The sequence below is a fragment of the Carassius gibelio genome, chromosome A4 (genome assembly GCF_023724105.1).
Source record: "Carassius gibelio isolate Cgi1373 ecotype wild population from Czech Republic chromosome A4, carGib1.2-hapl.c, whole genome shotgun sequence".
In the NCBI taxonomy this organism is placed as follows: domain Eukaryota; kingdom Metazoa; phylum Chordata; class Actinopteri; order Cypriniformes; family Cyprinidae; genus Carassius; species Carassius gibelio.
In genome coordinates, this window is record NC_068374.1 from 2,106,679 (window position 1) to 2,122,874 (window position 16,196).

General features: G+C 38.3%; 1 protein-coding gene across 1 annotated transcript in view; it reads left to right on the forward strand.

Moving 5' to 3' along the window:
- The first annotated feature begins 219 nt into the window (after positions 1 to 219).
- LOC127968287 (membrane-spanning 4-domains subfamily A member 4A) overlaps positions 220 to 16,196 on the forward strand; it is a 35,094-nt gene continuing 19,117 nt past the window's right edge. Inside the window, exons 1-5 of the mRNA XM_052569394.1 lie at positions 220 to 357; positions 11,744 to 11,930; positions 12,284 to 12,394; positions 12,486 to 12,554; positions 14,267 to 14,407. Coding sequence (XP_052425354.1) covers positions 11,769 to 11,930; positions 12,284 to 12,394; positions 12,486 to 12,554; positions 14,267 to 14,407 — 483 coding nt within the window. The 5' untranslated portion in view covers positions 220 to 357; positions 11,744 to 11,768. The remainder of the gene's footprint in view (positions 358 to 11,743; positions 11,931 to 12,283; positions 12,395 to 12,485; positions 12,555 to 14,266; positions 14,408 to 16,196) is intronic.

Here is a 16,196-nt window from a genome sequence, read left to right on the forward strand (position 1 = left end):
CTGAAGATCGTGTGACACTGAAGACTGGAGTAATGATGCTGAAAATACAGTAATGTATTTTGGGTCAAATAAATGCAGGCTTCGTGATTCAGTCACTTATTTCGTTAAACACTCATATGTTATGTTTCAACTACAGGAAAATGATGCACTCAACCCTATATGAGGCTATCACAGCCGTCTAGAGTCAGGATGGACCAATCACAGCCGCTTGGTTTCAGGATGGACCAATCACAGTCGGGGTGGTGCTCGTCAGAGTGTTTACAGGGGTTCAGATGTAAATCGAAACTAAAAATTCATCTTGTGATAAGAGCGCATTTCTGATCGCCGCAAACCAAAGCTTCTGTCTTTTATTAATCGGTAAGTTCAGTGTGTTTCTACTATCATAAATGTAATGATAGATGTGTGTTTAGGAGACTGAACTCGAGTTGTGAGCTGTTTACTCGAGGAGTCAGAAACGGTTTATGAACAGTTAACGTTTATCACACAATGTATTTAATAAATTCACTTCTGTGAATTCATATCAATTGTGAATCACATCGAAGTCAACTGTTATATTTTCATTTTCTCCCTTGCTTAAAGTGTGAGAGTATTATTCAAAACAGCTCGTTTTGCTCGTTGATACTGCAAACTGGTGTTTCTTACCCACCCAGCACCAGACGTCATTTGGACGTCGTTTTCTGGTCTAAATCAAGTCGGCCCGTCATGGCCATCTTTTAGACCAAAAAGCGACGTTGAAAATTGGTCTTCATTTGGTCCGTCGGATTTGGTCCAAATTAAGCCCAAAAAGCGACATTTAACGTCTTTTTTTTTATTTATTTAGCCCAAAAATAGATGTAAATGGGCTTTAGTCCAAATTCAGCAGAAAAAAAAACTTTTATTTCGCACCACAAAGCCATTAACATAAACTAGTGAAGAAATTAGACATCATGTCTGATCGCACTGTTAAATATATTTAAATATATTTTGAAAACACTTGATGGTCACGCGCTGTACTGGAGTCACCATGGAAACGGGGCTCAGCTCAACCGTCAAGCAGCTGAACAGACGCTGTCTCTCATGGTTGTTTTCACTAATTTCAGGTAAGTTTAATCCCTAAATTACACAAATGTTACATAAAAGTGTCCCTGAAACTTTCTTTCATGTAAATGACACGCTTTCGTTGAAAATGTAGTTTATAGAAATGGTCAGTGTCTTCATGAAAAGTCCGTTAGCATCTCAACTGTAATGCTAACTACAAGAGGTAACTTTATGTGCATTTTTCACAATATATTTCGCCTACATCAGCATGAATCTGTAATTTTCTTATATATGTGTGTGTTTATATAATATTTTCATAATGTGTGTGTGTGTGTTTGTTTGCATGTTAGTTATTTTGATGTCCACACTGTAAGAGTATTAATCGATTAGTAAACCTAAAACTTTAAATTCTGTTATTATTCTTTTAATTTTTTTGTATAATCTGTAAATTAATATTCTTTTCTGCATTTCACCTCTGCTATAGTTTATTTATAATAAACATGGCATTGTATAATAAATATTGTTGGCTTAGACAGATTGACAGAATGACAGATTGTTTATGTTCTAGATTCTTCCATGCTGATGGCCGTGCCTGTATCCAGCTGAAGAACATTTTTAGACATTATGAAACATATAACTAGTAAGTAATACCTCAGACATACACTATTATTCAAACGTTTAAGGGTCAGATTTATCATGTATTTACATTTACATTTATTCATTTAGCAGACTCTTTTATCCAAAGCGACTTACAGATTAAGACAGTGGAAGCAATCAAAAACAAGAGCAATGATATATAAGCAATGTTATAGTGCTATAACAAGTCTCAGTTAGCTTAACACGGTACACATAGCATGGGATTTTAAATAATATAATAAATAAAGAGAAAACAGAATTAAAAAAAAGAGTAGAACAAGCTAGTTAGAGGTCTTTACTCGTACACACACACATACAATTGCATAATAAATGTAAAGAAAATATAATACAAAAAGATTAGAAAGGTAGTTAGATTTTTTTTAAGAATAGAATTAGAATAGTGAGTGTTAAAGTTAGAGGATCAAATAAAGGTGGAAGAGAAATAGAAAATATTATTTAAAAATGTATTTAAAATAAATCTTTTATGCTCACCACTGCTGCATTTATTTGATTAAAATACAGTAAAATAGTAATATTTGAAATTACTAGGGGTGTCCTTGACTAAGGTTTTTCATAGTTGAATCAGAATTTTTGAATCTTGCCGATATTCGACTGATAGTCTAATCATATGTTTGGGGGCAGAATACATTGAGTCAAGTCTGACATTCGACAGTCATAATTACTGATCTTAACACACTGGTAAAATGTGTTATGAACACCTCGCAGATATAAACGGGGTAAATAATAGTTCATCATTGATGGATCTTTTCTATTTCAGAGACTGAAAATCATTGATAAACCACAAGGTAATTGTGAATAAACTTATTGCAAGAGGAATAATAAGAAGAAAAGAAAATGCATGTGTGATTTAATATTGCTTCTTATTTTTCAATGTTGAAAGTTCTTTCTTCTCATCTTTGTGCATTTTCAGATGTTGTGCATATTTATGGATCAAATTATTTAACGTTGTTTAACTTTTTAACATTATAATATTGGTTGTCTTCTCTTTTTTCAGAGTTTAGCTCCAACCCCAGTTAAGCAGACCTGAGCAGCCGATCAAGGATCAGCAGAAACTCTGCAGAACGGTGCTCCTCCAGCCCAGGACTGGACACCAGTGTTGTAAGTCATTCTGTCTCTTTATAGTGAATGTTCAGAACATATTGCAGGAGATCTCAACATTGTCTCACAAGGTCCTTTTACATGCAGAGTTTTGCACCAACCTAGTGCAGTGCACCTGAACACATTAATCAAGGTCTTCAGTTTTGCTAACTATAAGTCACAGACAGGTGAGTGTGATCAGGTGTGGACGTAAACTCTGGGTGTGTTTCACTCAGGTCCGTTGCTCAGTACTCAGTGGTGAACGGCTGCCTCAATCACTATTTTCATTTTACGGTGCACTGATAATTCGCTATAAGAAAACACGTAATAGATTTTAAAACACAAACCAATAATATATTTCAGCATAAACATATCACTAGACAGGTAATGTCTAATCTAGTAAACATTTCCAATTAATTTATTAATTAAATCTTGCACATACATGTAATAAAGTATTCATCATAATGTGCTGTAAATAGCATTAAAGTAAGATATCAGTTTTATTGTTGTGCATTAATGTCAGTAGTGATGTTGTACAATGAGGACAGAGATAGTCACCAGTGTATAGTGAGCCACAGTGCTTACCAGTACCTACATTTGTGTACACAATATATTCACAACTTGGCAAACTGTGAAGCTGATTGAGACGTAAACTCTGCATGACAGTGGACCTTAATCCAAGCATATGTCTCTGTACTAAAGTAATGGGAGTTACCAGATCAGGGTGTTTTTAGACCATGATACCTGATTGGCTGACATCATAGTGACGGTAGGTTTAGGGTGGGGTTTAGGTAAGGGGGATCATTTTGATTGCATGATTTAGAAACACCCAGCAGTTTGAAAACACCCACAAAGTCATAAACGCCCACTTTTACTCTGCAGAGACCTAAGTCTCACCTTAATGGCCAGAGCTGACAACCCCTGACATACTGATTAGTTAATAATCCCTCATAAAGAATGAGTACACTTTAATTTGTACATTTTGGACAAACATTGTTTTTTTATTATTAATTTACATTTTAGTTACGGTTTTCTTTCTCACTTTAGATGCTGCAGAAAAAAGAGCGAGGCTAAAGCATTCAAAGTGGAAACATCTGCCGTGGCTCATTAATCCAGAATTGGGATGGAGGAAGGAGCAGAAGAAGCAGAAGATCAGAGATCAGGCAGAGATCTACTGGTGCCCCTGTGGGAACCCCATTTACCTAATGTGTTAGTTTAACCAAAGATTTTCCTCACTCACCTTTATGTTGTTCCAAACCAGACTTTTGTTCATCCTTGAAACCAAATGCGGAACTTTTTAATGAAATCTGAGATTATTTTCTTTATATAAAATAACACATTCACACAAGCACCATGATGCATCAGTGTTGCATTGGCGTGAGAGCTGGCGCTTTTGGTGCTTTTGTGAAAATCCATTGGGGAGTCATAATTTCTGAATAGATTATTTTTGCTGTTGTTATTGTTTGTTTGTTTTTTTTTGTACACAAGGCATCTGTTAAAAAAATATCTTAATTTGTGTTCTGCACAAAAGGGTGTTATGGGTTTGGGGCAACATGAGGGTAAGTAATTAATGACAGAATTAAAATTTTTGGTTGTTCTAATGTGGTTATAATTGGTCATAGTTTATTTGTCTTGAAAAAATATATTTATACAGAAACATGGATTAATTTGATAAGTTTATAGTAAAGCCTTTTAAATATAAAAAAAAAAAAAATCTAAATAAATACTACTCTTTTGCAAGGTCTATTAAAAAAATATGGACAAATGTAATGGTTTCCACAAAATATTTGGCAGCACAACGGTTTTAAACTGATAATAATCAGAAATGTTTCTTGAGCAGCAAATCAGTATATTATAATGATTTCTGAAGATCATGTAATACTGAAGACTGAAGTAATTGTGTTAAAAATTTCAGTTTACAGGCATAAATTACATTCTACAATGCATCCACATAGAAAACAATTATTTCTGTAGTTATATTTCACAATATTACAGTTTTTACGGTCTGTTTAATCAAAAGAAGCTTAAGATGTGATCAAGATTTTACATGAAAGATGTAATGTGTCAATAAATGTGTCAATATACTGTGAATTGTCTTATTTTCACTAATTAGGAATATGACAAATAATTCATGGTTGTAATTAGGTCTGGAAAAGACGTCTTTTCACCGTTCACTTTTCAACCACATTTAAACGTAATTTGGACGTCTATTTATAGACGTCTTTTTGACGACCTGAAAAAGACGTCGTTTCACCTTTCACTTTTCAACCACATTTAAACGTAATTTGGACGTCTATTTATAGACGTCTTTTTGACGACATGAAAAAGACGTCGTTTCACCTTTCACTTTTCAACTAAATTTTAACGTTGTTTAGACGACTGCCAATGACGTCTTTTCGACGTCTTTTCAACGAGTTTTTGCTGGGTGGGTTATCATATTATTTGAATGTTATTTCTTAATCATAAACACACTGGTTTGTAGCACAAACAGTTTTGCCGATTACTGCAATTTGTTATTCTTCCCGGAATTGTTTTTTTTTATGCTTCCCGTTTTAGAGTGGGGGAACTGGGGACTATGACGTCACTTTGTAGGCGGGTTTTTCCATAGGTGTTTGGGTTATCACAAAAAAAAAAAAAAAAAGTTCAGCCATTGTTAATGAAACCTACGTTTTGTCCATAATGTTCACATAATAATGTAACTTCAATTTTGAAGCCTAAATAATTTAAAGCGCCAGATAATAGCAAAATTAATTTTAACGTGTTCCGTGAAAAGGATTTACTCTGTATGAGAATTTGAATCCACGCTAACCCTTTGTAAATCGAAACTAAAAATTCATCTTGTGATAAGACCGCATTTCTGATTGCTGCAAATAAAGGTTCTGTCTTTAAGTCCAGTGTGTTTCTACTAAATGTCACAATAATTGTGTGTTTAGGACACTGAACTTGAGTTGTGAGCTGTTAACTCGAGGAGTCAGAAACAGTTTATGAACAGATAACGTTTATCACAAAATGTATTTATTAAAACATGTTTAGACAGTTTTACCGTTTACTGCACTTTGTTATTCTTTCCGTTATAGAGTGGGACGACTTTGTAGGCGGTTGTTGTCACTGGTTCCGTCCACAAAAAGACTGTAGGATTTTTCCTTAGGCTTTTTGGGTTATTGAAAAAAAAAACTGTTTTGTCAGAGATATCAAGATAATCTTCACAAAATAATATAACTTTTGAATGTTGAAAACTAAATAAAACCGCCAGAACTTAATAGCGGGATTTATTTTAACCTGTTCAGTAAAAGGGATTTACTCTGTATATGAATTTTAATCCACACTACATTAACCCTTTCATATAAACTGGAATAAATACAAAACTAGAGCCAAACTAAAACTGAAATGAGACATTAATAATAAATAGTAAAGTGAATTAAATAAATGAATGTATTAAAATTAAATAAATCCTTGATTTATATGAATATTTTAATTAAAAACGTGTCACTGTGAACTATTCAATACAATTCTAGTGCTTTTAATCTATTAAATAACAGCAGAGTGAGCGAGTTTGGGGATATGGTAGGATATTTTAGTGAAGAAAGTACCACATTTCAGCTTTGTTAGGGTAGTTAAGTTACACAAAATTTTATTTTATCTTTGCTTCTAGAAAATCCTCAATCTATGTGCTCCGTAACAGCTTCATGTGGATGTAAACATTTAAATTCAATGTGGCTTTATGCATCATTAAAGTTTCACTTTCACCGTGACTAAGCCGTTAAATGTAGTGTTAACATGGAATAATGGTAATATGAGTTTACCTTAAGACACCTGAAGTCTCTGCATTAGTGGGAAAGCGATAAAACAATCATCTTCCATCCCAAGACTTGTGATGCATTTTAGGACATACATTTTTTTTTTAACAACAATATAAAATGCAGGAAAATATTAATTGGTTATTCTACAATTAATTGCATTAAAAATTAAATTACGACTGGAAAATACTGTAAATTGATAAAAACTGTGATGCTGTTTTATGTCTCCGACAGCACATGTAGTCCCATTTAGCAATCTCCTAACAACCTTCTTTTTTAAGAAATGTAACGGTTTTAAAAAATCTCGAGTAGGGTGTAATTGGTGTGTTTTATGAAAATATCTTGAGCCTGTGTGAACCAAGGAACTTATTTAAGGGATTTAACCAAAATCCCATTCAAATAACCCATTGACTCTGGGACGATGGAACCGAAAGTGCTAAAATGCGAACTCGCTTCTGGATTTTTCCAACCAAGTGACATCATAGTTCCACCACTCTTTTCCCTACAGCAGCAGATGAACTGTAAGTCCCACACATGCACAGAAAACAGCTTGCTGCAGCTTTGAAAATTAAGGTGGATAGGGCTGCGTGATTAATCAAACCAGCCACAAACCAGCTATGCAACTGGGGAAGAGTAGAAAGAGGATGAAGGGGTCGAGGGAATGGGATGATGGTCAGGTTGATCAGGGCATCTTGAATTGATGGCTCAGGGAGACTAAGGGTGGGGGTACCGTCTCTAGCGTATATTTAGGCCAGACAATGAGGACCACCTGATACAACCTGATAGAAATATAATGTGGGATAAGGTTGGCTGAATGGATGAGAAAGGGAGGGAAGGGTGGGTTCGAGAGAACGAGACTAGCAGTGCGGTGTGAGGTGGCCCGGTATATATGGAGGTTTGGAAGTCAGGTGATTGTTTGAGGTATGGCCCTGCTCCCGAGCTTTAGTTAACCTCACTTAACCCCATTTCACTAGCTAGGACCACGCCACAAACCAGCTATGCAACTGGGGAAGAGTAGAAAGAGGATGAAGGGGTCGAGGGAATGGGATGATGGTCAGGTTGATCAGGGCATCTTGAATTGAGGGCTCAGAGAGACTCAGGGTGGGGGTACCGTCTCTAGATTATATTTAGGCCAGACAATGAGGACCCCCAAATTTGGGAAGAGTTGAGATATGTGAGCTCAGTATGCCTGTTCGTACAGAGAGGATGCAGAGGCTGATTAGTTAAGGCGTTAGATGGTTAACATGGGTTTCTGTTTTTCGAAAGCCTTTAAATATGAATGTGTTGGAAAGAGAGAAGCTGGGCAATCGCAGCCAGTGGTTATTCGAAGGAATAGTTGATCCCTCAAGTAGGTTTAAATGCACGTGGGGATCTGAGGAAAGAATTAGAGTGAGATGTTAAGTTGAAGATATACAGTGGGTCAGTTGATGGGAAGGAAGCTTTAAGACAGTTCTGGCCGGAGAGGTATCGTGAAGATCATGCTTGGAGCAAGGTGATTAAGAATGGCTTCTTGGGAAACCTATTTGGTGTTTGGTCAGTGGTATGACCGGCGAGAGATGCACGGAGCCAAGTCTAACTTCTGGAATGGGAAACGAGACGAGAGTCGGTTTACGAGATTAAGGAGTCGTGGTATAGGAGTTGCTCGGAGAAGGAGTTGTTGTTGAGTATATTAAGTTGGCCTATGCATGATTTGCATAACTGTTTTATTTTATTTTTCCAATTTCTACTGCAACCTCTAAGCAGATGAGTAGAATCGGACTATTCAAACCCCCAAGGATGTTATATTATGACTATGGGACACATTTCATAATGCTGTGGAGACTGCTCTTGACTATGGATTGTAGGAACTGAATTCCGGAGGCTGTTCGAATCAACCGGGCAACCACCATATTAACTGCTGAAGCCTACTTAGGGTATTGCATCTATAAACAGCTCTTCTAGCTAGTGGCCTGTCGACTATGTCACATTCTTGATAGGAGTGCGGAGGTGCTTTGCAGGTCAGTCTGCTGGTATCGTAGGGTTATGAGAGCAGGAGTTTCTCACGTGGCTCCATCACGGAATGCACAGGTGTGGAGGCGCCTGTAGAAGAGAGGCAGCCCTGACAGTGGCTGAAGAAAGGATGATGGGATGAAAGGATGTCTTGAGTGGGGAGGGGTTGAGGATGAGATGGTATGGGAGGGGGTAGGGAAGGTAGGGAGAGAGGAAGGGGGAAGAAGGGATGTTGGGATGAGAGGATAGGAGGGGGAGGAGGTAGGGAAGGTAGGGAGAGAGGAAGGGTGGAAGAAGGGATGTTGGGATGAGAGGATAGGAGGGGGGAGGAGGTAGGGAAGATAGGGAGAGAGGAAGGGTGGAAGAAGGGATGTTGGGATGAGAGGATAGGAGGGGGGAGGAGGTAGGGAAGATAGGGAGAGAGGAAGGGTGGAAGAAGGGATGTTGGGGTGAAAGGATGTTTGTGAGTGGTGTGTATTGCAAGATGCAGGGAGGGGTTGAAATGGAAAGAGGTTTGGAAATAGAATTGGAGGTTGAAGGAGGCCGGCTGGTCTGTGTGAGCAACAGTATAGAACATGCAATGCTCAATAGGTCGCTTAATCACAGGAAGCCCCACCTTCTGAATGAAAGAGCCAAACACTGCACGTCACTGGAGTTGCTATTAGAAGCTTCCTTGTTGCTATAGAAACAGTCAGCAGACTTACACATGCACTTAGGACTGTGCACTCTCACTGACTAATCTTAGCCTGAATAAGGTAACAATGATGTTGTTAGGAGCATGTACGTCCACTTGAGGCGCTGCTGAGGTGGTGCAGATGGCTGAGGTCCCTTCTGCTGAGGTCTAGGTGGAGCGGTTGTTAACTGTGTGATCGTTCACCTGAGGCTGTGGTGGTGTTGCTGCTGTAGTGGAATGATTGTTTTATGTGAGGTGCTGCTGTTGAAGCTGTATGATCGTTTCACCTAAGGCACTGCTGGTGGTGCTGTTGTAGCTGAACGATCGTTTCGACTGAGGCGCTGGTGGTGGTGCTGCTGGAGCTGTAGGATCGTTTCACCTGAGGCGCTGATGGCGGTGCTGTTGTAACCCAAATTATCATTTCGCCTGAAGCGCTGGTGGCGGTGCTGTTGTAGCTGAATGATCATTCAACCTGAGGCGCTGATGGCGGTGCTGTTGTAGCTGTATGATTGTTTCACCTGAGGCGCTGCTGGCGGTGCTGTTGTAGCTGTATGATCGTTTCGCCTGAGGCGCTGGTGGCGGTGCTGTTGTAGCTGAATGATCATTCCGCCCTGAGGCGCTGATGGCGGTGCTGTTGTAGCTGTATGATTGTTTCACCTGAGGCACTGCTGGCGGTGCTGTTGTAGCTGAATGATCACTTCACCTGAGGCGCTTCTGGTGGTGCTGTTGTTAACTGCAGGCTCGACCGCTGGGCACTATAGAGGTGGTGCTGTTGTTAGTTGTGAGGTCATCCACCTGAGGTACCGCTGTGGTGGTGGCGGTGGTGATAGCTGCAGATTTAATAATGCTATTTGAGCAGAAGTAACAACATTATGACACGGTGCTTGTCAGATTAGTTAGATAATTAGAAACACAGCGCCATATTCCTGTAAACAGCTGAAGTTAGGGTGGAAAAAAGGATGTTGGGATTAAAGGATGTTTGTGAGTGGGGCATGTTGCAAGATGCGGGGAGGGAGGGAGGTTGGGAGGTAGAGAATGAAAAGAAGATTTAAATAGAATTGAAGGGAGACCGGCTGGTCTGCATGAGTGAAGACTAAAGAATACAGAAGACGTGTCCCTCCTTTAGTTTTGGGTGGCATGAGGGACAGTGAATGGGCATCTTGAATTTAGAAGTAGCTGTAGAAAATTATTAGAAAACATGTAGCCGTATTTCTGATAGTTTCTATTTACTTATTAAGCCATACCAGCATATGAGGCTATATGTCATGGCAAAATCAGTTAATACATAAAATCAATCCGTGCACAAGTCTTTAATACATACGAGTCAAGGGGGGAACAATTTAGACTGTTCAATTTGACCAGCCTGCATGTCTTTGGGCTGTGAGCCATATTGCTGTAATCAGCTGAAAGGAAGGGTATAGGAATGGATGTTGGGATGAAAGGATGTTTGTGAGAGGAGTTATGAACGAAATGTGAGCATAGAGAAGAGAGATCGGTTGAATGAGAGTAGGTGGAATTACGTCTTGCCTGCCGCTAGGGGGCGCTGTGGTTTGATGCTGTGGAGGAGAATTCCCGTGAAGTCACGTGTGACGGAGAGTAGAGTTGCTGGAAGTGCTGGGGGCTCAAAGTTTGTCATGACAGAAGTTTAATTGAACTAAATATAGTTGAAATAACTGTTTGTTATCTGCATGATTGAACTGGATACCTTGGATTTAAGAGCGTGTTGAAGGCGTGTTCAAAGTCCACTTATGTTATTCTGCATGCTTAAGATGCATTTTTTTCTTAAGGGTTTTTTCCAATATTTTATTTTATTTTTAGTATAACATTATAACACCATTCATATTCATATTTTTTTATCAAGCAAATAATAAACCAATCCGATGTGTAGTTGACATTTGAGGATTAATACTAACTGACCCCTTTAATAGCTTTGGCTCCTGATGATAAATTGAGGTCTTAACAAGTAAAAAGATCGTTCTGTGCAAGAAACTGAACATTATTTAGAACATTATCAAAGTGTTCATATTGGTCTACAGACCTCCTTTAGTATACCTCTTAATTGTGGAGTTCCACAGGGATCAATACTAGGGCCAGTTATGTTGACCCTGTACATGCTACCTCTGGCTTCCATTTTTAACAAACGTACAAATAATCTTTAGATAATTGTAATTCAATTTATTATGGGGTTTCTCAGTCTCACCCTCTCCTGTCTACAGCTAACGCAAAACACAGCTGCTAGAATACAATTTACTGGGTCCCGTAAGTATGAGTCGGTAACTCCTATTTCATATGCAATGGTTACCCATCAAACATAGAATTTATTTTAAAACTCTATTATTTGTTTATAAAGCCCTCAATAATTTGGTCCCTTAGTACCTAACAAACCTGCTCCATCTGTATCTGTCTGCTCATCGTGCCTAGATCTAGACTAAAAAAACGAGGTGATTGTGCTTTTGCAACTGCAGGTCTGAAACGCTAGAACAATCTTGCTCTTCACATTAGATCAGCTCCCTTTATTTCTGATTTTGTACAGGTCATTTGGAGATTCAGAAACCAGAATGTCCAGCACTGTCATACCCATGACCTCTTCAACGCTCGTCATCCAGCTGCAACCGCTAACACAATCAACAAATGCTCCTGTTTATGAACAGCAGGTGGCAGGAGTTTCACCTCTTCATGGACTTCAGGCATTTCTCAAAGGCCAACCGAAAGCCCTTGGGGTGAGAAATGTCTCGTTACCCAAATAATTGGTTTTCATTTGTGCATATCAGTGTGAGGGAAGAAATGTTCATGAATAAATTTAATTTTATTTATTCACACATTAACAAAGCAAACACATTATTTATTGAAGAATGTGACCAATATAAGATCAGGTTTATCATTTACGCAGTAAAACAGTTCAATTAAACAAAGTTTTAGGAGTGGCAAACTATCAACAAATGTACAGTAATCCAATCTTACATATCCGCTAATACAGTGACCGACTAATTTATATTGTATATATTATATTGTTTCCCCTCATGAAAGACTCTTGTCCTTCTCACACTTTCTGAATTATTTTTGTCCCTCACAGACGGTCCAGATTATGATTGGTCTGCTGACTCTCCTGTTAGGCATTGTGTCTACAGTTTATGCAAGTCTTGGCTTTGTCTATAGTGGACTGCCTTACTGGGGATCTGTCATCGTAAGAAACAGTCATACAATTAAGAGTTCCATCTTTCAATACAAATTACATATTCCAGCGCAAGCCTAATTTTTTGTCTTTCTCTTCTCAGTACATTACTGCAGGCTCACTCTGCATTGCTGCCGAAAATAAGATTAGTTCACCCTCCAGTTTGTGTTTGGTATGTACACAGCACAGAGCTTTTGATTGATTCCTAACATTTATTTTTGTTTTAATCTGTAGCACTTTGGGATTCTGCTCAAATATAAAGTGTGTTAAGAATAAAATGTGTAATTATTGTAAGAAAAAAATTACATTTTGTGGATTAAGTTGTACTCTAGTCTGTGAGCAAGAATTGTAAAGCATAAATGCAAACTAGGAATTGACATACCAAAAAAGTTTTCCAGTTAGGGCTGGGACAACGCGTCGAGGTCATCGATGATGTCGACGCAAACAATACGTTGACGTAAAATATGCGCATCGATTCGTCGACCTGTTTTTATTTCTCTAAAAAACGTTTGCAAAATGTTTTACCTTATGTGTGCTGAATATACGCGATGGCCAGATCAACATTCTGTCCAACATTATATAACCAATCCAGGGTTTTTTCTGCATTGATTTTTTTTCGGTGAGTGATGTAGAATAGAATGACAGGGCGAGAGATCCCCGGCTATGCGCGCACACTCACAGTCTTCAAACAACACGAGCGCTTCTTGCTCTCTCTCTCCCTTGTGCATATTAATCAAAATCATTAAACACGATAGAAAAAGGGCGAAATACCAAAGTTTCACGCGCTCTCGCGCACTCACAATCTTCAAACTACACGAGCGCTGTTTTTCTTTCTCTCTCTCTCTCTCTCTCTCTCTCTCCCTCGTGCATATTAACCAAAATCATTAGACACGATAGAAAAATGGCAGAAAGCCAAAGTTTCACGTGGAGCATTCAGAGATTTTTTTTTTCTCTCCATGACAGGCTGCTGGCTCCCACTGTTAATTTTCTTATAATTTTTATTTTTTGGAAAAACACTCTCTGTATTAGCTTAAACCCCTCAAGTTTACATTGGTTACTGTATTCTTTCAATTGCTCTAAACAAGTATTTTGGGTGACCTTTTTTATTGAATGCTAGACATCAAGTTGTTGTTATTTTCATCTGAAAGAAGAACTTTTTTTCAGTAAGCTAGGCCCTATGTGTTCAGTATGCTTGTTTCAGTAAGCTATGTGTTTTCAAGGCTCCAAGGTTTTATTGAATGCTATTTCTATACAAGTGCAAAGTAATGCATTCTTAGTCAGTCTTTTATTTTGTAATTTTTAGAGCAATAAACATATATTGCAATGTTAAGGAATTCATGTTTTTTTTTTCATTCAGATATGTAAATCAACATGTATAAATTGTTAGTAGTCAATTAATGGGGAGATAATCGAATCGGTCTGAAAAAAATAATTGTTTATCCCAGCCCTATTTCCAGTATAGTTAAGGCTAATTTTAAGTCCCATGTTGTCTAAGCTGAAATTTTGAGCTGCTCCAATGATAACTCCACACCTTCACACTCCACATGCTATGACATGTGATTCATCTAAACTTCACTTAAACCACATAATCTCATGATCACACACTGTATCTTAGACAGTAAAAAATTGCACAAATGATTGTTTTACTAACAGTAAGAGGAAGAATTTCCAGTTGTATCTTTAACAGTATATTTGTTGAAGATTGATTGGACTGTAAAATCATGATGATTGCTGCTTAAGGCTATTTATAATTTATTTATTCTTCTCTACTACCTCAAGTAGTGTATTTGTAGCACTCTATATAATTTCCCATCTATGTTAACTCATAGCTTTAAAGTTTTTGCTAATTTATTAATCTGTTTTATGTTTGTTTTCTCCCTATAGGTGAATGCTTCACTTGGAATGAACATTTTCAGTACTATAACCGCCGGCATTGCCATTATTTTAACCTCTCTGGATTTGGATATAGGGCCATACACTTACTGCTACCGTTATGACTGTTCTTATTTAGAAACAAAGTATGAGGTATGTCATCAACTTTTATATTCACACTTATTTAGTAATTACAGTAATATCACAGCAGAACACAAGCCTTATTCTGCCCTCATCTGTTCACTCTTTTTATTTGGCACTTCACAAGTAGTTTATAGATCATTTACAACACAAGAAGGAGTTGAAATTATATGTTAATTGTATACTCAGCCCAGTTTAACCTATAAGAGCCAGATTTAATAACAGCGTGTGCCAGCGCAAACTCTCGTGTTAAAAACTAATGGCAGGATATACTAAAGTGACGTGACATACAACCAAGTATGGTGACCCATACTCGGAATTCGTGCTCTGCTTTTCGTGCACGCACGCACACACACACACACACATAGCAGTGGGCAGCCATTTATGCTGCTGCACACGGAGAGCAGTTGGGGGTTCGGTTCTTGCTCAGAGGCACCTAAGTCATGGTATTGGAGGTAAAGAGAGCACTGTACATGCACTCACCCCACCTACAATTCCTGCCGGCCCGAGACTCGAACTCACAACCTTTCAATTGCGAGTCCGACTCTCTAACCATTAGGCCACAACTTCCCCAGACATGCAGCGAAACATCAGCAATGATAAGTACAGTTATTTTGGGGGCTTAACTTATTATATTTGCATTTGTAAGAGTTTTCCTTTTAGACACAAAATTTACAGGAGAAGGGGGATTTAAATAAATTACACAATATAATTTAAGGTTTGCACCATTATTTTTTCATTATTCGTTTGTCATTACGGAAATGAGACGTTTGTTTCAGTGTTCTTTAATGAACTTTCTACTCCCACCATTGCTTTTATGGGATTGTGATCACATGCCAATTTGCCCTGTTCAGTAAATCTTGCCTTATCATTTTATATTAAAATATGAAAAGTTTGGTACCAAACCGTGATAAATGCCTTTTTTTTATTGAGTTACTACCAAAATCAGTATTATGTCTGGTCGGTAAATTTTACGCAAAATGTGATATCCACGTTATCCGAGTTATTCTGTCATGTTTTCTCCCTTATTTTCTCTGCACAATGTGATATATCTGCTCAACCAATCACAGCGCAACATTCCACACATTGTAAACAGTAACAACCAATCACAGCGCACCATTCCACGCACTCTAGACAGTAATGGCGGTGCTTTGAATATATCCGGCATCCTAGTTTTCCTCATCTACTTTGTGATAAACAAACTTTGGGCTGCACAATAAATTGCATGGGATTGTCAAGTGCATCTCATCAGTAAATCCGATTCTGAGACTGCCTTGCTCTTAGTCGTTGAAGCTCTAAGACTGGCAAGAGCGGAATCCAAATCTTCACTACTTACCCTGCTTGATCTGTCCGCTGCTTTTGACACAGTTAACCACCAGATCCTCCTATCAACCCTATTGGCAAAAGGGCACCTCAGGAACCACACTTCAATGGTTTAATTCTTATCTATCAGACGGTCCTTCAATATTCAGTATTTTGGAGAGGTGAGGTGTCCAAGTCGCAACATCTTACTACTGGGGTGCCTCAGGGCTCAGTTCTTGGACCACTTCTCTTCTCTGTCTACATGGCATTATTAGGTTCTGTCATTCAGAAACACGGCTTTTTATACCACTGCTATGCTTTTGACACTCAACTCTACCTCTCATTCCATCCTGATGATCCGACAGTAGCTATTCGCATCTCAGCTTGTCTAACAGACATTTCTTACTGGATGATGGACCATCACCTTCAATTCAACCTTGCCAAGACAGAACTGCTTGTGATTACAGTAAACCCATCGTTTTATCACAATTTCACCATC